The sequence below is a fragment of the Megalops cyprinoides genome, chromosome 10 (genome assembly GCF_013368585.1).
Source record: "Megalops cyprinoides isolate fMegCyp1 chromosome 10, fMegCyp1.pri, whole genome shotgun sequence".
NCBI lineage: Eukaryota > Metazoa > Chordata > Actinopteri > Elopiformes > Megalopidae > Megalops > Megalops cyprinoides.
In genome coordinates, this window is record NC_050592.1 from 19,209,212 (window position 1) to 19,235,153 (window position 25,942).

General features: G+C 39.1%; 2 protein-coding genes across 8 annotated transcripts in view; one reads left to right on the forward strand and one right to left on the reverse strand.

Annotated features, from left to right (window-relative positions):
• The first annotated feature begins 296 nt into the window (after positions 1–296).
• Positions 297–19,416, forward strand: LOC118784588 (cytoplasmic dynein 1 intermediate chain 1). 6 transcript variants are annotated; one of them, XM_036538897.1, is made up of 19 exons: positions 297–820; positions 956–1,051; positions 3,673–3,790; positions 4,211–4,325; positions 6,578–6,668; positions 8,294–8,299; positions 10,211–10,270; positions 11,223–11,338; positions 11,622–11,711; positions 12,073–12,235; positions 12,762–12,861; positions 13,244–13,369; positions 14,898–15,044; positions 15,286–15,399; positions 15,739–15,872; positions 16,196–16,340; positions 17,123–17,263; positions 17,849–17,974; positions 18,225–19,416. In XM_036538897.1, the coding sequence occupies exons 3-19, from the start codon at positions 3,683–3,685 to the stop codon at positions 18,333–18,335; spliced, it is 1,893 nt and encodes a 630-aa protein (XP_036394790.1). In that variant the 5' UTR covers positions 297–820; positions 956–1,051; positions 3,673–3,682; the 3' UTR covers positions 18,336–19,416. The 6 variants fall into 6 exon arrangements, with proteins under 6 accessions (XP_036394790.1, XP_036394791.1, XP_036394788.1 ...); XM_036538898.1 differs by having other exon boundaries at positions 982–1,051; XM_036538895.1 differs by having other exon boundaries at positions 297–800.
• Positions 19,417–22,261: 2,845 nt separating this feature from the next.
• The window catches only part of LOC118784937 (collagen alpha-2(I) chain-like), a 32,331-nt gene continuing 28,650 nt past the window's right edge, over positions 22,262–25,942 (reverse strand). For both annotated transcript variants that reach the window (XM_036539430.1, XM_036539429.1), the window contains 5 exons: positions 25,363–25,470; positions 24,586–24,829; positions 24,207–24,391; positions 23,599–23,841; positions 22,262–23,207 (listed from right to left, as the gene is read on the reverse strand). In XM_036539430.1, coding sequence (XP_036395323.1) covers positions 23,061–23,207; positions 23,599–23,841; positions 24,207–24,391; positions 24,586–24,829; positions 25,363–25,470 — 927 coding nt within the window. In that variant the 3' untranslated portion in view covers positions 22,262–23,060. The remainder of the gene's footprint in view (positions 23,208–23,598; positions 23,842–24,206; positions 24,392–24,585; positions 24,830–25,362; positions 25,471–25,942) is intronic.

The following is a 25,942-nucleotide window of genomic DNA, read 5'->3' on the forward strand; positions in this document are numbered from 1 at the left end:
GTACCGCAAACTGAACACCAGTATAGTTCACTTTCACGACAGTGCAAGAGATTCTTCACAAATTAAATGTAAAGCAAGTGAACTTTACATTTACATTTACATTTATTTATTTAGCAGACGCTTTTATCCAAAGCGACTTACAAAAGTGCATACAGCAAGTATAGCGACAGTACGGGGACAGGATGTGTACAGAAGTACAGCAGTTTTGAATAATTTAAATCCTTATAGTTTTGGCTCCTTATGGTTTTTTTCTTGTGCTGTTCTCTACCTCACTTGTAAATCGCTTCGGATAAAAGCGTCTGCCAAATGAATAAATGTAAATGTAAATCCTGTGTGCTGTCAGACGCGCTCTTTCGACCACAACAGCGCTGAAGTCGAACACCTCGCATTCTCACAAAACGAGTGTAGTTCTTCCAGTTAAAATAAAATGAAGTGGTCTAGATTAAACTCTTGTTGTGGGCATTGCAATTTACTTAGCGTTACCAGCGGAAACATTCAGATTAGCTAATGCATTGTCTTGAATGAAATTAAATTGCTTTGGATGAGGTGATATACGTTTCCTTATTGTTGATAATGGTGGGGTGACTGCTCTCGCCCTTCGCTACATTGACGAATTTTATTGCTTCTAAATGAATACTTTATTTCGACGTATTTTGCTAAATTCAAAACCCGGAAGTAGAAGAGCACAACCCCTTTATGTTGACACTGATGGTCCACAGCACTCGTCGCACACCGCTGCGTTTATCTAAATGACAACATAGCCGGCCGAACGATACACACTCAAGCCGCAAGCTAGTCGGGTCAGTGCTTGCGTAGTTAGGTAGCCAGTTACTTCTAACTAGATGGCAATCACCTAGCAAATAATACCGTCTTGTAGAGTGCTGTGTAATTGCTTGGTTTCGTATTTACATGAATATATCTGTAATTAACGTCACTTACGATGTTTTAATTATAGGTCGCTGTCTATTTTTTTTCCACAAGCAAGCTTGTTCGGGTCTCGCCCTGCCGTGATACAGCATTTTTGGAGGACAATATAGACGGTGGAAATAAGGTAATGTACCGTTAGGTAGCTAGCTACCCCTGGAGATGGATTTTAAGTGTTTGATGATCGTAATAAAACAACGCCCGAAGTCAGTTAGCTAATCTGATTGCTAACGTATATTTTCTCCTTCAGTTATTTTGATGTCGCTTGCTAGTTTGCTGTCTAGCGAGACCAGTGTTTGTAACTAGTTGAGGGGAGAAATAACCATCCGACTACCAGCTTGATCTTTTAGCTGTTTGGTGTTAGCTAGCCAACACGTTCAACAAAATGGTTAGCTAAATTACAAAGGTAAGATCATACACTTGCTAGCAGTCTTGCTCAATGTGTTGGCTCTTTGGCTAGCTACTGTAGCTAACTGCAATTATGCAAATTTCCTTGTAAAATGCGATTATATTATGCGTATTAGGTCGCTAGCTAGCTAGCTGGGTATAACTGGCAAAATTCAAATACAGTAGAAGATGTTTATGTAAAGCATTCATTTACCATTTACTGTTCATTGCATAACTCGCTAGACTAGCTAGCTAACATTCAAACGTGTTTAAATGCATTTTTCATTTGTCACGTTGTGGTTCTAAGGCTAAATTGTCATCACACCACAGGCATTGCGACATGCGCGTCATTTTATTGTCATTGTCTTGTGTGTTTTAATTTTCCTTTTTTGTTTCAGATGAGTGTATCAGTAAAGTACCAGGATTGTGCCCTAATTTCTGCCTGAAAGAACAGCAGTTAGAGGATTCATAGTCTCTGCGCTTTTGAAAGCGGGTCTTCAGCTGCATTCCGACTAACCAGGCTAGCTGCTACACCATCCTTAATTCGGCTAGCTCAAATGATCTATTGTTACAATAAAAACCCTCTGGGCCCGGAATCCTATTTAGAACGTAGGCAATTATGAATTATACATACTTATACATAACGGGATTGTGAAATATTATTTATTAACGTCAGTGATGAGATATTAAAAGAGTTTATTGATTTTTTCCTATTTATGTTACTTTTTCCATTTATTATATGTATGTTTCTCCAATTTTGATGTATTTTCAAATAAATTTAATTTGAAAAGGCATTCATAGCTTTTAAGTTTTTCCTTTTAAGTTTGATTAATTCTGTTCATTTGCTAAAGGTATGATTGTTATTTTTCTGTCCTCATGTTTCCATTCATTATCAGTAGCAGACATGCAACACCATTCATGCATTATCCCATTACAGATTGCATCATTGATTTCAAATGGTAACAGGTTACTAAAAATACAACTAAGGAGATATTCCATTTATATGTGTACTTGGTACCCTTATACAGAGCTATGTACACTGTATCTTGCATTTTGTCTGACATAATTTACACATCCATTATAATATGTATGCATAACTGTTATGATTGTAGGGCCACGTGAAAAACCATCATATGTTATTGAGAGCATTTCTTTGAATAAAAGTATCCATAAACTAGCCTGTGTTATAGATATGAAGTGGTTTAATCCCCTCATGAGCATTTTGTAAAGGCATACTCATATACTGAGTGATTTAAACTAGAATCAATTAAAATACATATATCTATGTACATGAAGTTGTAAACCAACATACTCAGTTGGTTCTCAGGACCAGGATTTTGAAATTAATGTATAGCACAAGGTCCCTGATTTAACAAACCTCACTCACTGCCCATAGCACATACTTTGTAATGCATAAGCATACTTTTATATAGCTGAATCTCTGAACATCCATCTCCACAGCATAGTGTCTGTGTCATTACTTTCATTTGTTAATTCCATAACAGATATAAAGCCTTAGAAATTATGCTTTATCATTTGTCATTATCGCTTTATCATTAATACTATTGAGTAGCATTTCATGCTGATGTCTGCATATGTGTTGTGAGCATGAGATCTGATGAAGGATTTGATGGGGTTGAACCATTTCTACGTAGTTCTCACAACAGTTTGCAGAGATTATCAAAAGTATACTGTACACTATACTCTCTAAAGTATACTATCTATTGGAGAGCTCAGCTAGAATGGAAAGCAGCATACATGGTGTGTCTCTAGAACCAAAATGAAGTTCGACCTCAATTTTTGTAAAAAGTACTCATAGTAAAATTCCTCAAGAAAATCAAAGTGAAAACATAAAGACATAATTGTAGATATGTTTTCTATGATACTGATACAAGCAAGGTGGATGTGGTGCCAGGGTAGAGCTGCTGTGAATCAAACCCTCATTTCCTGTTCCCCAGGCAGGAAAAAGGACTAAACTGGTTGGTAATTTATAGGTCTGTCCTGCTTAATAAAGCCATAATTACCTGCTATCAATCCAGATCCCTGTGATATCACCTTCATTAATATGCTCTACCAGACAAGAACATTGAAATGTGTAAAACTGAAAGAGGTTATTTTAGAGTGAAGCTGATACTGTAAATGTGCTTTTCATGCACCTGACAGACTAAGGCTCTTGTAAATACTGGAGACTGCTCACTTTGTCTCACTCAGAGATGGATTCAAATCTGTGCAAATTTTGCAAGTTCATTAAATTCACAGGTTCATCATTCACAAATTGAATATGTGCCCAAAACATCATGACCTATGTTTTAAGCCTGGGGAGCATTTCTGTTGTAAGGCATACTGTTTTATGTCTGCCAGCTAGGAGACAATGTCGGACAAAAGCGACCTGAAAGCTGAGCTGGAGCGCAAGAAACAGCGCCTGGCCCAGATTCGTGAGGAGAAAAAGAGAAAGGAAGAGGAGAGGAAAAAGAAAGAGGTAAGAGCCCATGTGAGTAGTCACCATATATCATCACTCACCTGTAACTATAGATTCCCAGGGCTAAGAAATTCTAGCCCCTGCAAACCATCAAAGTCCCTCGCTCAAATGCTATTCAATTAGGACTAGTCTGTCAATATCTCCTATTAAAATAAAAGAGTTAGCTGAGTTCAAAGCAGATTCTACAGGCTCTGTGGTGCTGTGTATGCCTGCTTTTGGTCCACACTTTACAGTGACACATCACTTAATCTGTCTTTGAGCACATGTCAGCTTCTCAGTGGATACCCTTCCATAGAACACAGAGGTAACTCAGATGAAATCTGAAAATATAGATTTTTGATTCTACTTCCTCACTAATTTAGCATTTTCTCCTCCCACCTACCGCTAACCCTCACCCCACCCCCTGGTTTGTGTATCCAGTCAGAGATGCAGCAGAAGGCAGAGACCGTTCCAGAAGATTCTGACCTTGACCGCAAGCGAAGGGAGACTGAAGCTCTGTTGCAGAGTATTGGGATCTCCCCAGAACCCCCTCTAGGTACAGTCCCTTCCAACACCCTGCAAGCCCCTAAGTCTTGTCTATTATATATTCTATGCTATGTACGCAGAGATCTCATGAAATGAACAAACAGACAAACAACAAAATACGGACACGTCAGACTCTGTTCTTGAAGGGGCAATGTGGACTTTTTGTTTTTTGCTCAAGCCTTTGTGCTTAACTTCTTAAAAAGCCCCATCATTGAAATGGTGTAGCATGTTTTAATTGAAAACGATGTTTTGAGCCCTAATGTCAAATATTTTAAATTTAATATATTTTGGGAAGTGCTTCAGTTAAATGTGTGATTTAAGTAATTGGACCAATGAAGATAGAGTGTTGAATGTGTTGAAATAAAAATAAGCATAAACATCAGACCTCCAAGAACTGAATTTGACACCTCTGGACCTATGTTCTGTTAAGTGAGAAGCAACATTAGAATAATTAAAGGACCCTTTAACTTCAAATGCAGCTGACAATTTCTAACTGAACTGTAAGAAAATGTATGAGTGCATGCTTCATGTAAAGATCAGTAATTTAGAGATTTGATACAACAATTGACGGAATATATATTTTTGAGAGTAAGGTACCACTCAGTAACACTGTATGGCAATATAAAATTGTCCTAAATTATGTTAAGTTGGGCAAAAGTAGCACTATTTCCATTTTTGTCTTTGAGGTTTATTTGTCCCACTGTGTATTAATTGTTTGAAGTGAGTAATTTTCTGTTACTGATTTATTATATACAAAGAATTTGGTTTTAATATTTAAGCATATAACTACAGACCTAAACAATGACTGGAACATGATATAGGTAAACTATAGCCAGATATTTTTAAAAAGTTATTGAGATAGAAGCTTGATAGTCTTTTAACCTTTATGTTTTGTTGTAGTTCGTTTAATGCTATAATATAAATAGCATTTGCTTGAGAATAGACTTGTACAGGGTTGTTTATCACAATATTAATGAAAACATATTTAAAGAGTTCCCCTCAGGTCATGATTAATTGCCTTGATGAGCAGTAGAACTCAGAACACTTCATTATTCAAGCATAAATGTTTATTAATATAGAGGGTAGACATGACTGTAAAGTGGCCATCTGTAAAGCCTTGAAGGGCATTCCAAACAAATTCTGGGAACAGAGACATGTGTTCTCATGCTTACAGAAAGGGAAACATTACCACTCTCATTCAGACTGAGGTTCCTAGCAGGTCTCAGTGAACACAGAATAATTCCAGTTCTTCACATCACAGACTCCTCTCTGAAAAGTGTAATAGTATTAAGTGGCTGAAGAAGGCACAGTCACATGCAGGAATTCTACTCTTCCAAGGTCCTGGTTTAATGAAAATTTAATTCACTTTGTCTATAAGTGAAAATTCATTCAAGTGTTTGATCTTCTTACATTTTCTTACACAATATGTAAAACTTCCATAAACTCAGCCTTCTGAAGTTAAGGACAAAGCTGCAATTTGGTTGGACTGCATATAGCCTGAAGTATCACCTAAGTCTGTCCTACTAAACAAAACTGCTGAAATATTAGATGTTTTATATGCATTACCTTCAACTGTCGTGATATATCTGTGAATATTGGCAATCGAAGAGCCTAATCTGAGGCCTGCTGGGCTTTCAGAAGAATCAGTGCCTATGTGCTTCCTTCCCTCTCATAAGAGACATGCTTAGAAAATGCCTGGGCTTATAGTGTAAGAAAATAAAACCCAGGGAAGGTGTTTGGTTGGAGACACCAACACTGCATAAATCAGCTTTGTAGGGACCACTTATTTGGTCTGTGCTTGGTATGTCCAATTAAACATTTTCCATGGGCTTCACTTTTCTACATATATTAATGTTGTCCAGAAAGCTCAAAACAAATGACCCGCCCCCCCCCCCCCAAAAAAAGGTATGTGTTAAGTAATTGTATGATTAACTATTGATCATTTATCAGAAAACAGCCCTTGAAAGGCATAATACCAGCAAGTTGAATGTACAATACTGTATGTCAAAAGTAATAATCAACAAACCTCAGATAACCATGTTCATCAAAAATTAAAATAGAGTAAAACAAAGTAATGTAAAAGAGTAGGAATACATTTGACTTTCTTTCTCCCTGTTTTTCTTTGAATTTTTTGCTTTAACCATTCCAATCCATCCTGTTGATTTGGAACCCTTTTTTTCTTTGGCTGTGTCTGACACTGCTGGCCCCCAGTGCAGCCACTGCAGCTCTTAACATGGGATACCTGTTATTTTCATTATTTAGTCCCAACCCCTATGTCTCCTTCTTCGAAATCAGTGAGCACGCCCAGCGAAGCCGGCAGCCAGGAATCGGTGGACGGGGGGACAGTTGGAAGGTATGCTAATCTCTCACACCCAGCGAACAAAGGACTTCAAGTAATCCTCAAGTGAATTGGCCTGGCTAGGACCGCCATTTGCTAATCAATTGCTAATCAGTTTTGGGCAGGAGCACAGTGTAATAGTTTGATTGCTTGAATTGTAACTAGAACGTTGCAGGTTTAAGTTGCAGGTTAGACCACCTAAATTATTTAAACAGAGCTTCAGTAAATACGCAGCGGTATGTAACAATGTAAATGGCCTTGGGCAGGTCAATATATATTATCATAACTTACACTTGTAATTAACTTGTAGGGGTGCTGCTCAGTGAGAAGTTTGAGTCCAGCGTAATTGAACATCAAAGTTGCACTTGGATGTAATAAAACATAAAGGAGTTTTTGTAAATGTTGTCACAATATATTGAAGTTATGTTATAATGAAACGTAATACGAACATAACAAAAAATGCACATTTCATCTTGAGACATGAAACCCTTGATAATAGTGTTATTATGAGGTATTACATATTGTGTCATTAGGGTACTGCTCTCTTCTCACAACAAGGCTAAATATAGTTACATTACAATACCAAAGTTACAAAGTTAGAATACAATAAATAAATTTGGCTAGTTCTTTTCTGTAAGTTGGAACTTGTGAGTCAATCCAGTACAACACTACATGCTTACAGTACACATGCAGTGTTCTCAAGGCAGACCCTTCATAGTAATATGGCAATTGTTAAGAGCACAAAAATTTTAATTACCAGCTATGTACATCATCAGCATCTGAATGATAACAAAAGCACTGAAAGACAGATTCATTACTACATTGGAGACAGCACTAAAATGTATTGCAGAAAATATATAAATGTAAAAATGAATAAATACATGCATGTATTTATGTTAATGATTAATTTATTTAATCGTATATACTTTGATATGCACACAGTTTTAATTTTAAATAAAATTTTTAAAAGTTTTTTAATTTATTTTAGAATTAATGTATTCAGCCATTTCTTTATTTATTTGTTTAAATTTGTCAGGATTTATGTTTAAATTTATCAGGATGTGTGTACCTGCCAATTGTTTGTATTGCCTCAGATAAGGAGTCTCAACATAATGCTCCTTCACTCTATTCTGACAATGGCTGACTCAGTCGATGTTATGGTGTAACATTACCATGATGTGAAATAATGTTACGTGCAATTGTTTTCAAATGGCTTTTGCTTCACTTTCATTTCTTAACTTGTGATAATGTGACAAATGCACGATGACCAAGATGCAACCACTGCATAATGTTGAGAGACGTTTCCCAAGTTGTTTCTTGGTAGATTCTTTAAGAAAAAGGAAAAATGACCTGAAGTGCTGAAGTGTTGTGTTTGGACTCTTATGTCATTTACATTGGCCATTTATATTAAAGTAAATCACAGAGACAAACAGGGTGTTGCCATGAAACAAAGAGACTTTGCCGGTCTCTTTGCTGTACTGTGGTCTCTCTGTAAACTGATATAAGGCAGAGCATTATCACAGAGATATTATCAAATGAGGACATATGAATGCGATGAAAATAGTTTAATGTAAAGCAGTATGTAAGGCCAGCTTTCTGATGATTGTTTTATTCTTTACCTCTCTGAATGGGGACATCAGATATAGGTAAGGAAAACTGTCTATAATTGTTGATGTCATGTCAGGTTTTAATATTTAGTCAAAATTCATGTATTGTGTAGGGCTACCAGTTGATTACATTGTTGGTTGTTTTCTTTTTTACATTGGTTAATCAAACTACTGATGAATTAGTTCACAATTAAACAGTAGTTTCATGTTGAAGGTTTTGCACAGTATATTTTATAATACTGTGCAATACACTTGCATGCTACATCTTGTGATTATCATGGCATCTTCTGTCAGAAGGTTTCTGGAGCATTAATTTCCCATGGCCTAATTCATGGTGTAGTATTAAGGGTTATATTTAGGCAACTGCAGCTGCATAGGTCTAATGGTGGTATTCCACCCCTAGATAGGTACAGAGGGGAAATATTAAGATTTAGGAAGAACAAAGGAACTGAACAGACAATTTCTCAACAGAAGCCAACCCCAGCAGAACAATTAACATGGTAACCAAAAAAGCTGACCTAAGAAGCAATAAATTGTACTGCACACCATAATGTCTGTTGTGTGGTATGTGGATCAATGTCACGAGTGTGAATGCATACAAATTGGAGAATGTGCAAATTGATCCACCTAGCTAACTAAATGATTGGCCCATGAATTTAGTTAACAATGGAAAAAGTGTAACACCTAAATTCATTACTCAAAATGAAGAACAATGCCTGTCATAGTTACTTTCAGTAAGGGCCAGAGCTTTGACATATTTACATACTTGCACGTTTGTACCGTACATTACACATATTTTCCCCATTAAAAACCTCCTTTACACTTGGACCAAATCTGGTCCTCAGTTTAGCTATTTCCTCTGTAATCACACTTGGTGGCAGTGTAGTGCAGTGTTTAAGTAGACATATTTGTAACTGGTAAGTTGCAGGTTTGAGTCCAACATGACACTGCTATTGGACAATTAAGCCAAGAGGAGTAACTTAAATTGCTTCAGAAAACATCCAGCTATTTATACGGGTGGAATGTATGGGCATTTGCAAGCAAGCAAATACTGTTATATAAGACTGAAGCTATTGCTCATTTATTGCCAGTACAGGGTACATTATTCTGTTGATGAATTGACAAAATTAAAATCATGGTGTTGGGTAACCTTTTTTCTCTAACAAGACTGGCAAATTAGGCCGTAGGATGTCATACAAGAGGAAATTGTTGGCACAAGACAATAGGCACCTTATCCCCCATAGCTTTTTCTTTCAAGCTGATTGCGTTCTCTCTTTTCTGGAGTTTTATAAGCTGTGTTGTAAATATTTAAGTATAGTTTGCTGTTTTTTTAAAAAATCTTCACACATGCAGAATCAATATTTAGTGACCAATATTTTTACTATTTCATGCTGTCGCTTCTTTCTTATTCCTTTTTTTTCTACTATGTAGTACAGAGTAGAATGTGGATATGATTATTTCTATGGTTGTACATTTTTACCATAGAATTTTAGATTTTTCAAGATGGATTTTTTAGATGGCTTATATATAAAAATTCAGAACATCAAATTCAGTTCCACATTATTGGCAACAAGGACCCATGTACATTGAATACATTTCACAGAAACCATTTTTTCCTTTCTCTCATTTCTTTTGTGTTGTATGTTCTGCTCACCATACTGAATAGTTTTATCAGTATCTGCTTCATATTCAGAAAGATCTACCATAAATAGATCCTTCTGTTGAATGTTTGTTGACAAAATGAATAAAATGCATTCATGGTTTTTTTTTTATTTTCCCCTTGCATTGCTTTTGAGCTGTGAAATGTCTGTGAGATTTGATTTTGTTATGAGTTATGCTGTGTGTCACCTGCCTTGCATGCATTTCAATGATAGATGTTGGTTGGGATACTATAGTGGCTAATGGTGCATGTTCTCTCCCCCGCGCGCCGCCCCTTGCTGCCCTCCCAAGGACCCTGCAGTGGGATACTGACCCCTCTGTTCTCCAGCTGCAGGCTGACTCTGAGCTCGGGTACTTCTGCTCTTTCCTCTCTACGTCCTCTTCTATCTGTCAATCACACATGGGCTTCCTGTCAGATTACTTAATTTTGAGTTTTTTGTTGTTTATTTTGCTCAATTTGCCTGTATTTTTCCATGTGAGGAAGGCAAAATATGTTTTAACAGAAGTGTTAATATGCTTAGATTATTCTGATGTTATAATTGTCAACACTGAAAAGAGGTTTCTCCAATTTGAGCTGTGTTGACTTGCAGGGTACCATTTGTCGAGGCAGGTCAAGTGACAAAGTATGTCTCTTGAAGGGTAGAAATTGAATACATGATCACAAACCATACTGGCTGCGTCGGTAGGTAGCTGAGTCCTTTGACGTGTGATACTAGTAGCAGTACCTGTGCTTTGTCAGATGTAAATATGAGTAGCTTGCCTGCTCTCCCCTGCTCCGCAGTGACAGCTATGAGCCTCATGGAAAGTGATTGAGCTTTCAATGTCCAGAGAATAGGGGTGGAACAAACCGCTAATCAGTTTGAATTCTTATGATGCATCACTTCAAACTTCTATCACAAACATCAATACTACGTTAACTAATTTAGATGTGATTTTGATTACCATTAAAATGTTACTGGGTTTTTTTTTTTAACTTGCACAGAAACAAAGGTAATTTATTCATTATTAACTTGTTTTTGTCTTATCTTTGTCTAATTTTCAAATGAAGAATGACAAGGGCTTGCACATTGACTCCATTTTCCACCCAGTAAATCTTATCAAATTGAATTGAAATCTCAGTGTATTGAATCTGAATTGGTTTCAATTGCCAAGCGTTGTCTGTGATTAAAGGAAAGTAGCCTATGTGCTGAATCACTCTTCAGCCAAGGCTTCTACTTTCCCCCTGTTGTGAAGAATGGATGTGGCCTCTGGGTTCAGTTTGTCACAGGAGTAGTGACATGGTACCCGTTTCCTCTCTCTCCAGCCGTAGGATGCACCGTCTGGGGGCATCTAAGATCACACAGGTCGACTTCCTGCCCAAAGAGGTGGTGTCATACTCCAAGGAGACCCAGACTCCTCTGGCAGCCCATCAGTCTGAAGGTAAATATTCATCAAAACTGACAATGCCTGTGATAATTGTAATTTAATTTAATTCAACAATGATTTAAAGTCCCCCTGTGCTTGTTAAAACAGGCGTAGCTTACCAAAAAGGAATACTGTAAATGTGAGGCACAACATAAAATTTTACATTTTTGGTGAAGTTTGTGTAGACCCTTGGTGAAGACCTGCAGACATGTGTGGTAATATATCTTTGTGTTTAACCTCTTGGACTACAGGGCAGTCAAATGTTTGCCCTGTCAACATAACTGGTCTTTCTCTACAGAGGAAGAAGAGGATGAAGAGATTACTGAGCCCAAACCTGCACCAGAGTCTGACCAGCAGGAGGAGGAGGAAAAGGGAGAGAGTAAGGAAGGTATGGCTGAGAAAGACTGCAAGCACCCCCTGTATGAGGATCCTACTGTTTTAATCAGAGTGGGTGACACCCAATGAATGGCAGGGTGCACCTTCTTCCAAAATGTTTAAAAATGTGTTAACCTTGCAATCACATAATACAGTAAATCACCTTACAGTAGAGTAAACTGTACACTACCTGTTTAACACCACAAATGTTCTCCTTTCTTAGAAAAATAACATGTAATTATGGAATTTCTTGCAAAACTAAATAATAATTTTGTTGAGCCCTAAGGTCAGGCATGCTTCCTCCATTGGATGATACACAGTATAACAATACCCATGATAACCACACTGTGTATGTGTATATGTGTGTACCACAGTCCACCCCAGGGAGCTGACAGAGGAGGAGAAACAGCAGGTTCTTCACTCAGAGGAGTTCCTCATCTTCTTTGATCGCACCATTCGCGTGGTGGAGCGTGCGCTGGCTGAGGAGTCAGACATCTTCTTTGACTACAGCGGCCGTGATCTGGAAGACAAGGAGGGGTGAGGTCACGCGCTGTCACAGGAGAGGAAATGCGTAGAGAAAGAGCAGATAGTACCAAACTAAGACCATGGAGGCACCAGCTCTGTGCCTGTCAGTTATACTCTGATTGATGAATCCTCTGGTTTTATGTACTGCTTGTTTATTTTACTCATCAGTAGTTATGGTGCTATCCGTGATTCACTGATTTTAACCAGCTGGAGTGTTTTTTTTTTTTTTACGAAGACTAAAGTGTTTTGATTGGTTTTGACCCAACAGTATACCACTGTAAGATTGCTGGTTACAAAGTGTGCACCCTAGTCACTAAGCCACCCTAATGCTGTAGTATCTACAGTAACTACAGTACACAGGATGTAAAGTGCTATATTCTACATGGACTGTCTGTTCTGGGTTGCTGATAGCTCAGCTCTGAGGTGGCAGGACATTTGCTGTCAGCCTTACTGTCTGTCAATAAACAGCTGTAAGTGTCAATGTGCATAATTCTCTGACATAATGGTGATGATTTAAAATCTCTTTCCTTACACTCAGTGATGTTCAGGCTGGATCCAATCTGTCCTTCAACCGCTTGTTTTATGATGAGCACTGGTCCAAACATCGAGTGGTCACTTGTCTGGACTGGTCACCACAGGTACTCATATTCTTATGTGTGCATCTATGGGCTCCCAACAGTAGTTACCTGTTAGAGGTTGGCATTTAAGATTTAAAGAAAGAAAGGCTGATATAGCCCTTTTCTGAAATACTATTAATACTTTAATACTTGCCTAAAAACCATATATACATACAGTAATTTGAATTGTACACAATGTTGAAGCTCCTAGGTTACGTGTATGGTTGAACACATATCACTTATCAGTCACTTAGTCAATTGGTCAGTACCATGTTTAGTGAATGCTGAGTACATCCAACCAGTGACCTCTCCTGGGTCTACAGTTTCTACATTCTAGGTGGGCTTTTATGTAGAAAATCAGGTAACTGAATGTTTTTTTCCCTTTTTTCTGTTAAATTTTAAGTATCCTGAGTTAATGGTGGCTTCTTACAACAACAATGAGGATGCCCCACATGAACCAGATGGGGTCGCGCTTGTTTGGAACATGAAATTCAAGAAGACCACACCGGAGTACATCTTCCACTGCCAGGTAGATGGACAGACTGCAATATTATACTCCCAGACCAAACACAGAGATTGTTTTTACCACTTGAATGATTACATAATTAAAATAATTTCTCTTTTAAGTGGTAAATTTACCATTTCAAGCAATAAATTCAAGGACTGCCCTCAAAAAGATTTTTCAGTAGTTATCTTTACCACAATCATTTCACATTTATAGATGACTAGAAATGGTATGCATAATTAAACACTTTCTTGTGTTGAACTGAGTAGTTAATTTTCTGAAGTAAGTTTATATAATACTAATTTATTTTATCTGTTTGGATTGGTTGAATTTACTTGAATTAAACCAGTTCAAGAAGCAAATATTATACAAACGTGCAGTGGGGTTATAAGAGGTTTAGATCTCTTCTGAAATTTATGTTCCAGGATGTTTGTATTCTGCAGTGGGTGACATACCACCTCCTAATCTTAATGGCTGCATGGGCTGCATTCGCTGCATGGTCCCCATTCTTTCTTTGAGATTCAGTTATCACACTGAAAAGCATCCACATTCTAAGACTCCAACTACACAAAGGCCCCTCCCATTAAATAACATACTATAATCTAATCATAGCAGAAATAAAAGTACACTGCTGTCCACATCTGAGAAATGCTAGTCACATTGTACATTAAGTCCACATAAGCATGGCATAACAGCTGCGTCTAAGCATTCATAATACATTGTGCATGATACATGACACACTTTCATGAAATATCCATGGTATTTCATATGTCTTGACATGTTTGAGAGATTTTTTTGCATATTTTGTGGAAGTCTTTGCCTCTGAGTCTGTGCCTCAGTCGGTTGAGGGTAGAAAGGCTGCCAGTGCAGCATTCAGGAAATTGAGTTACAGAGCTATAAGCCTTCTGCCAAAACCAGGGAGAAGAGTACAATTAACAGGGTGTCATTACAGAGGTGGTTTCAGAAGGGTGTGATGAGCCATCTGGCTCTCATAATAACCCGTTCTGAAAAGCCCACGATTGTGGGGATGCAGATTAGATTGTAGGTCGCTGTTTGTGAATAGACTGTCTGCTAGATAGTAATTTCCTCTCTCACACAAGTACCTTCAATATTTTCAATACAAGGTCAACAGAGAGAGTTTTCATGCTAATATGTTTTTCTTCCACATCAAGTGTAATAAAGATGAATATTGGATGAATAATTAACACAGTTCATCTTTCATAGCGCATTTTTCCCACATCATTTTGTGAATCCCTTTTAAGTCTCATTTTGTGTGCTGCTTTAAAGGTTAGGGATCCAGTTAAAGTTTTTGTTAAGATTTGATTACAGGTTCAGTTTAGTTTTGAGTAAGGATTGTTTTTAGGGTTTGAGTTTAAGATTAATCTAGGCTTATGGTTAAGTGTACAGTAGAGGTTATAGTATATTTGGGGTTGGGCTGAGGATAACCTTGGTAGCACCCACTCATAAATGCTGGTTAAGTGGCGATTATGATGTAATTACACAGTGTGCTGTGAGCTCACTGCATGCCTCTCCATCTCTTCCTCCGCTTCAGTCCTCAGTGATGTCGGTTGGATTTGCCCGATTTCACCCCAACCTGGTGGTGGGGGGCACCTACTCCGGGCAGATTGTGCTTTGGGACAACCGCAGCCACAGGAGAACCCCGGTGCAGAGGACGCCTCTGTCTGCTGCCGCACACACTGTAAGCTCTCTTTCCCAAAAGCAGTAGGTAATTTGAGGGGGGATGAAGGGGGATGCTATCCCCTTTGTTAGCAAAATGACCGAAATGCATCCCCCTTGTTAACCTACCACCCCCCCTGGCATGGCATGCACCTGCCATCACATTATTACTTCACTGAATAAAACCATTTATTAACCACAAGGACTGTTTTGCAGCATTGGCATTTTATCTGACTTGTATTCACTTTGTTCCTTCTCTTCAGCATCCAGTATACTGTGTAAATGTTGTGGGGACTCAGAATGCCAATAACCTGATCACGGTGTCCACCGATGGGAAGATGTGTTCCTGGAGCTTGGACATGCTCTCCCAACCTCAGGTGAACAAAGACACTTAAAATACATGTATTATTGCATTGTTGTGCCATATTTTAAATTGTTTTTGGTTTCTGAAATAAATTCTTCAGTCTTCCCTCCCAAAAAATGTTCTCCTGTTCTGAAATAGCCAAGCTACTTTGTAGACTTTACCTGCCTTATGAGTTCCCCAGTCTTTCACATATGGCAGTGCGAGAAATTAGTGTGGTTTCACTAATGCTTAACAATGGTTAACTATTATCCATTTGCTGACGTTGAAATATGTGAGAGTTTCTGTTCTGAGCAACAGTTCCAGACATGCACATTTTTTTGCTGCCCCATTCTCATGGCCATTACTCCAACAGGAGAGCATGGAACTGGTGTACAACAAGTCTAAACCTGTGGCAGTCACGGGCATGGCTTTCCCCACTGGAGATGTGAATAACTACGTGGTGGGGAGTGAAGAAGGTATGGTGTACACAGCGTCCCGCCATGGCAGGTAAGACGACCCTTCTGTGGACAAGAGTGGACACACACATCCATGTACTCATCACACGTATATTTTTGTGTATGCATATTTTTATTAAATAAAATATTTTATTGAATGACTGAATGCTGAAATTAGATTTATGCTTTCTTGAGATCAGCCCCATAATACATGTTTAGTTGGATGTCCCAAGAATTTTCAAGACTTGATTTTTTTGAATGCCAAGGTACATTGAACCTGTCATCTTCCTGGGTTTTTATTTTCCCAAAGAACCTCCTTAGGTACCACCTCCTGGTACCGTCATGACTTCTCCTTGATCCATTTTGTTACTGCAGTAAGGCTGGCATCGGGGAAATGTTTGAGGGCCATCAGGGACCTGTCACCGGTATCAGCTGTCACAATGCTGTAGGCCCTATTGACTTCTCTCACCTCTTTGTCACCTCGTCCTTCGACTGGACCGTCAAACTGTGGACCACAAAGGTAGGAGAAATAATGGCATGTTTCATGGTAGAACTGAGGGAATGAAAAACTGCATTCAAGCATCAAGCAACCACCATCTTAAGCCACAAGCAGGCTGTGAACAGTATTTGGTTGAGAAAGGTGGGAAATGGGGGCAGAGGTCTCTCTTTGTTTGGTTTATTTCTTATTTTTGCAGAGGAAAAATCACACTCCAGTCTGTTCAGGAAGTCAATACAGCGAAGTCATACATTGCACTTGGAGACCAATGCATTAAAGCACATACAAAAGGCACAGTATCCAGAAGTCTATTGCTGGGGAGAGCCCGCCCCCCAGATATAGTCTAAAGGCAACATTGTCTGTGAACCAATTAAACAAAAGCATTAAACATCATTCAATAGTCCAATCATTGGAGAGATTTGCCTACAGTACAGAACTTCAAAAGCAGGATAAAAAACCCAAGTGCTCTGCCAGCGCATTTGTACCTGCTAGACAGGTGGTAATGAGCTGATAGGTAATAGAAACTTGCTGAAACATAAAACACAGGGTAATTTAAGGGCGACAATTTTCCACTTCCACATTTCAGACATCAGCTGCCACTGCAGAATCACAACACAGACTCTTGGCTTATAGTTCTCAGTGACATTTTTAATGGGAAAATGCAGAATTTTTTCTCATCATTTCTGTTCCAAGACAGACAGTTCTGTTCCAAGACAGAGGTCATTCACCTCTCAGATTTAAATGAAATAATAATGTGTCTCTCTGTTTCCCTGTTTCTTCACTATCTTTCTCACTCCTCCCCTCAGCACAACAAGCCTCTCTACTCCTTTGAAGACAATGCTGACTATGTGTACGATGTGATGTGGTCTCCAGTGCACCCTGCACTCTTTGCTGCTGTGGATGGAATGGGACGCCTAGATCTGTGGAACCTCAACAATGACACAGAGGTGCTTTACAAGCTCTTGAATAGACAAATGAATTAATCCAATCATTCATTTGGTACCCACATAGGGCACCACAGTTGTATCTTAGAACACAGTACCTAACTTGAATTGCTTGAGTAAATGTCCAGCTGTATAAATGGATAATGTATAATAATGGAAAATATGCAAGTGAACTACAGTAAGGGCATCTGCCAAGTCAATAAAAATACATTTTAAAATAAGTACAGTAATAAATTAGTGTATCCATTAATTTCCTAAATGTAGTAATACTGAAAATCTAAAACAGACATGGAGATAAAATGACTCCTCTATTCATTACTACTGAAGAGGACAGAAAGTCTCATGTGAAGATCAATGAGAACACTCACATGCTAGTGTGAAGCTGTGGTTAGAAAAATTGGTCTTGAATCCAAAAGCATGCAAGTTCATTTTACAGGTCAATGTTCTGAGTGGTATGTTCTCTCAAACATGGCACTTAATCTGAAATGCTTCAGTGAATGTTCATGTGAATGCTGCACGAGTCTCCCAGGATAATAGCATCTAAATAAAAATATTAATAACAATATCACAAATGTCTCTCACCACCAGGTTCCCTCTGCAAGTGTGACCATTGAGGGTGCTGCTGCCCTGAACCGGGTGAGGTGGGCATCAGGTGGTAGGGAGGTCGCCGTGGGTGATTCAGAGGGACGGGTCTGGATCTACGATGTAGGAGAGGTGAGAGAAAAAAATGAAAAAGGTCCTTGTAAATTTCCCATTTCCTTTTGAATTGCAAACTGCAGATGGCTCCTAACTATAACTGAATTTTTTCCCTTTAATTAAACCACATGTGTTGACTTTATTCTTGATCTAATTTCATTGTTTTGTTTTAAGGCCTGTTATTGTGTGCAACAAATATCTTTCATGCTTAGGATGTTTAAGAGGAGGCAGGGTGTGGAGTTGAGTCTTCTGGTTGTGTTGCCCACAGCTGGCGGTGCCCCACACTGAGGATTGGACTCGCTTTGCCCGGACGCTGGTGGAGATCCGTGCCAACCGGGGAGATGGGGAAGAGGAAGGCCCCATGGAGCTGGCAGCATAGAGCAGACAGCACTAAGCCGATGACTGGGCCCCCTCCTTCTCATAATTGCACCAGAAAACAGGGTCCCTTAACAGCACACTCATACGTAGATTATCAGTTGCAGCCTCTAAATAAACATCCAAGCATGTGTGAAATGGAAGTGTGAAATGTTCTGCAGTTTGTTGTTTATGTTTCACAAGCAAATACTATGGTCACTTGTTATGTTACTGCTCCATGTATTAGTTGTTTCAACCAGCTACCCCATTGTGGTAGTTCTCCACCCCTCTGTACTTCAGCTGTTAGCTTTATTCAATGCCTGAAAACTTGTTGTGAAATATTTTCAGATAGTGCAGCTGCTAGCAGAATCATGCAAGGCTTTCAATGACAATGTGCAGATGGGTCACTTGCCCAATGTAGGTGAGAGAGCCAGAAGTGATTAGCACTAGTATCTCACTCTCAGCATGCTTGTAAGGTGTGTGTATGTCTGTTTGTACCTCCTGCAGTTTTCTGCATGATAAACATTCCTAGGGAAGTCTTGAAATAACTGGAAAATGTTCTTGTGTGCAATAGGTGCCTCTGTATTTGTTTTCATATGAATGTTGATAAAGAGGTGAGAGTAGTCTCTTATGTGTCTTAAAGCCTGAAGGGGCTTATTATTGAGTGTAAGTGGGGCTTTGTTTGTGTTTAACACTTGGCAATGTATAACTAAAATGTATGTCTATGTTCCAAATGAGGTACCAAAATAGAGTATTTCAAAATTGCTCTGTTATTGAACAGAGAAACAAATGGTTGATATGCCATGAAACTCAGTAACCCTCTGACTGGACTCTCTCAAGTATGTTCAAATGATATAAAGTATCTTCAGCAAGACTTGTGTTTCTTTCTATGCCCTTCTCTAAATGGTTTCAAGAAATTCAGCCTCTGTTTAACTTCCTGGGTAACCCGAAGCACAGTCGAACTCACACATTCAACTGGACTAATAATTCCTTCCCCAAATGTATTATGCCTGATGCATTAAAATATTTTGCATATTAATCTGCACATTTTTGTTAAATTTAAATAAACCACAGCTTTGCTTCCCAGCACTTGCTTTTCATAAATCAAGAATGCAATTCATGAAATCTGGGTGTGATTTAAACCTTGCATTGCAGTCCCTCCTCTAACCTTCCCCATGTGATGAGCTCACATCAAAAAAAAAAAAAATAATAATAATAAATAAATAAATAAAAAACATCTCAACATTCTGCACACATTTTTAAACTGCTGCCCATCTGTGTGCTTATTCAACACCACCGGGGTAGTGCTCTGAGCAGAAAACCACAGTCCAAGCCACATCACCGATCATGATCATGCAGCGTATTGCACCAATTATAGGCGACATCAGATGCACTTTGAATAAAGTATAATCATCTGTTCATTCATAGTTCCTCTCTCCCCGGTAAACATTTGTATGATAAACAGTCACTTAATAGTTCATTAATATATAATGAATTCACATAACGCTTTACCCACATGTCAGTGACACAGAACATTTGCCGAGTATTTCAAAGTAAAATCATCAGTATACAAGTATATAAAAACCTAGACACTTAAGATTTTTACCTCAAGTTATTAATTATAGCTTTAACTTCCAGCGTTTGTGTATGTTTGTTAACAGTGTTCCCTTATCAGCGTATACAGGTACTATAATAAGTAAATATTTTTCCCAAATATAGATGAAAAAAATACTTGGATATACTTGAAATCCTGGCCATTCTCAGTTATCAGCCATTAACATGATCATCCTACATTTTGCTTATTCATAAATGTACTCGCAAGACTTCGTTTGTTCACCCTTGAGTTAACGACTGAATGAGTAAATTACGCCCCTCGCTTAACGCAAATACCTCTCTTTGTCTGCGTGATCCTCCATGAAACAGCAAGCAAAGCATTTTCAGTCGACGTGAGGTACTACAAGTACGTGGTCTGAAATCGCTGCTGCAAAGTATACCGTTGAACGCTCTAATAACTTGTGCAGCGCCTACGAATCATGTTTCGTTTTTCGTTTAGTATTTTCAAATCCAACTCCAACAATTTCCCTGTGAATAAAATAAATTAAGACATAAGATGTGCACATATAGTTTTAGTATTCACTTTAATCAACTGCATAATTTCAATTAAGTATTTCAAATATTTTGTGCACAAATAAACCGACTCTGTGTTTCTATGGACGAGCTAACTGCAAGGACAAAGTATGAAAATCACAAAGAATCTGAACAATTACAATATCTATTCTTATATGAATTTCATCAATTTGGTCAATTACATTGGAATGGCAATAGTTAATTTACAGAAGAAGATGATGATGAAGAAGAAATACAAACAAAAAGATACTTTACATATTCGATGGGGTCTGCACTTTGTCCATACGTCTCTGAATACTGCTGATAAGAAATAAGGAGGATATGCAGTCTAATCTGAACACAATAACGGGAAATTTCCTGTAGTTCCATTCACCTAATGATACTGACCCCCGGGGAACTTCGGGCGCTGCCGCTGTCTCACATGAAGTCCAACTAGGCGAGTAATATCCATGATGGATTCCACCGGCAGAGCCAGAATCCGTGGACGAGGGATCAGGTAAAGTTGGAAACACCTCGAATGGCTGACGAATTGCGGTATCCTGAGAGGTTTTTTTCGAAATCAGATCTTTTTAGCAGCTTCTGAGACTACACATTGAGGCAGAACGCACAATTCCGAAACAGCTGTTTGCACTCAGCAAGACGTTTCACTTAAATCCTCGAATTCGCTCTTGCGCACATGAAGAAGCCTCTCGTTCCACGGAATAGAGGGAGCGGTCAGTGAAAGTATAGCGGTTAGCGGACCAGTTGCGGTTTAGAGACTCTCCCACAGTTGGCGCCTTACAGGGTGTTACACAATTTTACAAATGTTATCATATTGTTCAGACCACATCAAAGCTAGCAGTACGCAGATGAGATACAACACGTGCTTTAAATTGTAGAATTGCATATAAAATGTAATTATGGCGCTATCTAGTGGAAGTTGAAGTGTTACACGTAATGTGTAAATGCCAAACCGGTCTGGAAAAAAATGAAAGTACAAATAATTCACTGTTATCATGGTTTTATCATCGATGCCTCAGAAATTCACCCGAGAAAAATTAAAAGAATCTTAGTAACAGAATTCCCCCTGGGCTTCGTGATATTACTGAAATCCTGATCCCATCTCTCCCTGAAAGAAAAAAAATCTTATGCATAAATAAAGACCAAGAAATTGAATTTCTTGTGGAATGGAAAATGTGTGAGTTTGACAATGGAATAACACCCTTCTTCAGACCCTAAAATTACTTAAAACAGTAAGCAGTAAGTGTAAAAATAAATTAAATTAAGTAAATATGATACAAGCAAATCCCATGCTGGGATTGTGTTGAATGCTGTGACCAGAGAGGCTACAGACAAAGTCAAGATGACTAAATAGTCTTAATATTTTAAATGTAAACTTCTTTAACACTTAAAACAATGTCACAACATGATAAAATATTAATGACGTGGTTTAAACAGCACACAATGCAGTTCACAAAGCTGTTCTTGTTCTTGAACAAATTTCTTTTCTTGAACACTGGCACGTGAAACAGTGGCCACAGTGGTTGGGGTTCAGATTGGCATTGGATGAGGCACATTCAAAATCAGTTATGGGACTAATATGGTCCTCTGAACTTTCTTCATTTTCAAGCATATGATCTTGAGAGGACAATGTCCACAGGTTCTGAAATCTCAAGGAAAATGCTAACTATGTGGCTACGTGTATTGCACATGTACTTTCATATAGCATATTACATCAATCAGACAAAAAATGCAATTTCTGGTACCCACTCTGCCCACAATTAAATGCAAATATAAAAGCACTTAACTCAGTGAGGGGTGTGTTTTGGAAAACTGGACGTGCTTTATTTCAGAACTTTTCACAATTTATTTAAACATCTCACATATACAAAATAGGTACAATAAACGTTCTGTTTGTTGGAGAGAGAGAGATAAAGAGGCCTCTTTTACCCATTAAAATGGGTAGAAATATACTTAAAGCATTAACATTGGGACTGAGGCGAAAAAAAAGAAGGGGGCGGCAAACCAAACTGAACCAAACAAAACAAAACAAAACAAACACTGGGAATGATCCACCTGCTTAACCAGGGGTCTATTAGCAAGAACCGTGACAGATACACCATCTCAAAGACGACACAATGCAATACAGTAAAGTGGTTCCCCTTGCAGTATGCACGTATAGCACCATAATACTGCTTCAAGTTTTTGAGCCGCATAATACCGAGCCTAGCACCTTTTGACAGACGGCTAACCTAGAGGCCTCCCGACTCCTACATTTGAAATGTGTGCATCAGGATTTTAACACAGGCGAGGTAGTTTAAACCTTCGGAAGCTGTGGTTTTAAACTTCCTCCTCGGAAAATATACAAAGACCACAAATGACGTGTGTTTCTTCCTCATTTTTATTACGCTTTTTCTTAATTTACAAACGGTGGCATGTCCACACGACAAGGTGTTCCCCCGCTCGTCTCAGGCTGCTGCGTTAATTTGCATTGCACCATGCTCCATTCAGTCCAATTTGGTCTTCGCCAATAGGCCCCGGCTTAAGCAAATAGATGAGCAGAGAGTATCAGCATTCGGTATCAAAAAAACAGAGAGGAGAGGGGTTTCATTTTTCTTTTATTTTTAATTTATCGCGAGTCCATTCATTTGAAACAGACTGGGCCAATGTCCAAACCAAATTCCTGATCGTCTCCACCGATGTCCAAAGGTGCGATGTCGAGGAAGGGGAGGCGGGTTGGTTTCGTCGTTCTGTACTCGATGACTGTCTTACCCCATTGGCCAGTATGTCTCTGCAGAGGCAAAAACAGGCAACATAAATTTCTGAAAGGAGGAAGCCATGCATATCAAAAACAATGGCATTACTGTAATATAACTATGAGTTTTATAAATTAGCTGTAAGAAGGGTCTGTAATAGGTACAGTTACTACAACCGCTATTAGAGCTACAGCTCCTGTAATGACTGTAGAATAAAATAAAAGCTAATGTAAGGTAGTGCAGTACAGAACTACAGTATGTTTAGTTATTTTACTATAGTACTTATACTATAGTGGGTCTGAACTGTGATTGGATGTGATATATTGTGTTGATATTAGATGTGAAGTGATGCCATGTGATTGGATGGGACGTGGTGTGCTGTGATGTGATGTGGTGTACGTGCGGTCGGGTGTTGTAGGGACGTACAGTGCAGCCATCCTCCAGCACGCTGTAGGTGAAGCGGCTGTTGCCCTCTGCTCTCAGCTCCACGTCGTTGGAGCCCATCATCACCACAGCCTTCTTCAGATCACCGGTCTCAGCGTCCATGTAAGCAATGCTGTTCTTGCAGTGGTAGGTGACGTTCTGGGAGGCCCGGTTAGCCAGCAGACGCATGAAGGCCAGCTGGGTAGCCATGGACTGAGGGCTAATTGTGTTATCGTTGTAGGTGAACTAAATGTAAAAAACAAAAAGAAAATGATTATGGTTATTATTATTCTTGTATATTAAAGTATATTAAAATATTTGAACATATTTTTCTCTAAAATAAGCTTATAATAAGACCTTGTCATGATTCCCTTTTACTGGATACAGATACAAAGTTGCCCTGGATGGCATGCATTTAAGGAAGCAAATCATTTTCAAGATACTGGGACATCACAAGAACTTTCTTTGATGACCATTGTGGATACACAGGATACTCACTACTGCCTCTAACATGCATTATAGTAAAATGAAATTTGATAATTTGATTATTATCTCACAGGGAATTTACACATTAGTGTGTAAATGTGCAAAAAAGATTTCGCTCATCGCACCTCTGTGCCATCATTGATGGTCTCTCCAAAGAAGATGTGTGTCTTCTCCTCAGCGCTCCTGTACCAGTTCTTGCGGTCAATGCTGCCAGGGTTGGCGTAGATGCAGGTCTCTCCAGTGCTGAAGTCGCAGTAGGCCTGGATGGCATCCATGATGCAGCCCTCATTGGGGTCGATCCAATAGAATCCTGAGAATGAGCAGCTCACATTAGCACAGCCCGCGGCACAGCATAAATTGTCTGAAAGCTTCTGGCTGCATAGACTGACTCACAATTCACTCTCAGGCATTTTCTAGTTATTTATTTCTACTAAAACAAACTGCCATAAATACTCTGTCTCTATAATCCTCTCCTCTCGGTGCCTGCAGGAGGTGGGGACTCACCACTGGTCCAGTCTGGGTGGCTAAGCCTGATGTCACGGCAGGTACGGGCAGGGTTCTTCCTGGAGCCCTCTGGGGTGAGGAGACCCTCAATCTGGGTGTTCAGAGACTTCAGAGTGGCATCGACCTCATAGTCCTTGGCTCTGAGGGCAGCCTGGTCAGCTCTGTATTCATCATAGCCTCCAAAGTCATAGCCATTTCCAGCAGGACCAGGAGGACCAGGAAGACCAGGAGATCCAGGGGGACCCTGCAGTCAGGCACATTGATATCCAATCTATCCCACCACAGGACTCAAGGACAAGGCAAAGCCTGACAATCCCATCCAGCTATACCAGCTTAGTGACTTTTTCCCCACCAGAAACACAAGACATTTTTATTGAGCCAGTTACATTTATAAACAGAAGTCTGTATATATTCTATTGACTTTATTTTACAGAATTATCAAATAACAAACATGTAGTTTATGTATTCACAATATCAGTGTGCTTAGAGTGTGCTTATGACAACAAAAAGCTATTTCTAGAGGGTAAGCTGGTTACCCTGGTTACTCCTAGGAGCTGGCAACATGGATCCTGTGCCACCTCTGTTGTGTATTCAGGTACTGTTCTCCACAAGAGCGGAAATGGATGGATGGAGTGTCATGCTGTACATTGACACCAGTGTCTGCAGACGTTTGCATTTACTCTTTTATACAAACCCCATTTTCAAAAGGCCCTGAGTACAAACACCCGCGGACAGATGTGTCAGAGCATTCCATATCAGTGAAAGAGGAAAACTCACGGCTGGGCCCATATGACCGGCAGGACCACGGTGGCCAGCAGGTCCCATAGCACCAGGTGCACCAGATCTGCCATCCCTGCCAGGGGGGCCATGGGGTCCGACTGGGCCCTATGGGAGAAAAGGAGGGAGGGGAATTTGATTACCTATCTCTGTGTGTGGGTCCTTACTTTGCTGTGTTACCTAATGTCAGCTTTCACAATATTGTCTTCTAAGAGATAATCTGTCTCAGTAAGTATCAATAAGCTCAATAAGACCAATACATTATTGAGATTCAAATAAAGGCTCAGAAACAATGACCAAAACATATCATTAACAGGGAAAAACAGGAAGAACGGTGATAAAGAGTATATATATACTTTTCAGTCACTTTCTGTATAGTAATATACACAGGTAATGACATAATGGTGAAGAACAGTAAACTAGACAAGTGAAACCTGGAAGTATAGTACACTGTACAAGCAAAATGAAAAGGTAAAAATGAAGCACTTTCTTCTTACAGTCAGTGAGTTTGAGGTAAATGGATGTAACAATAAATGAAGTGCTTGTTTTTGACTGGGTTTCATGCCAGATAGGTGGGATG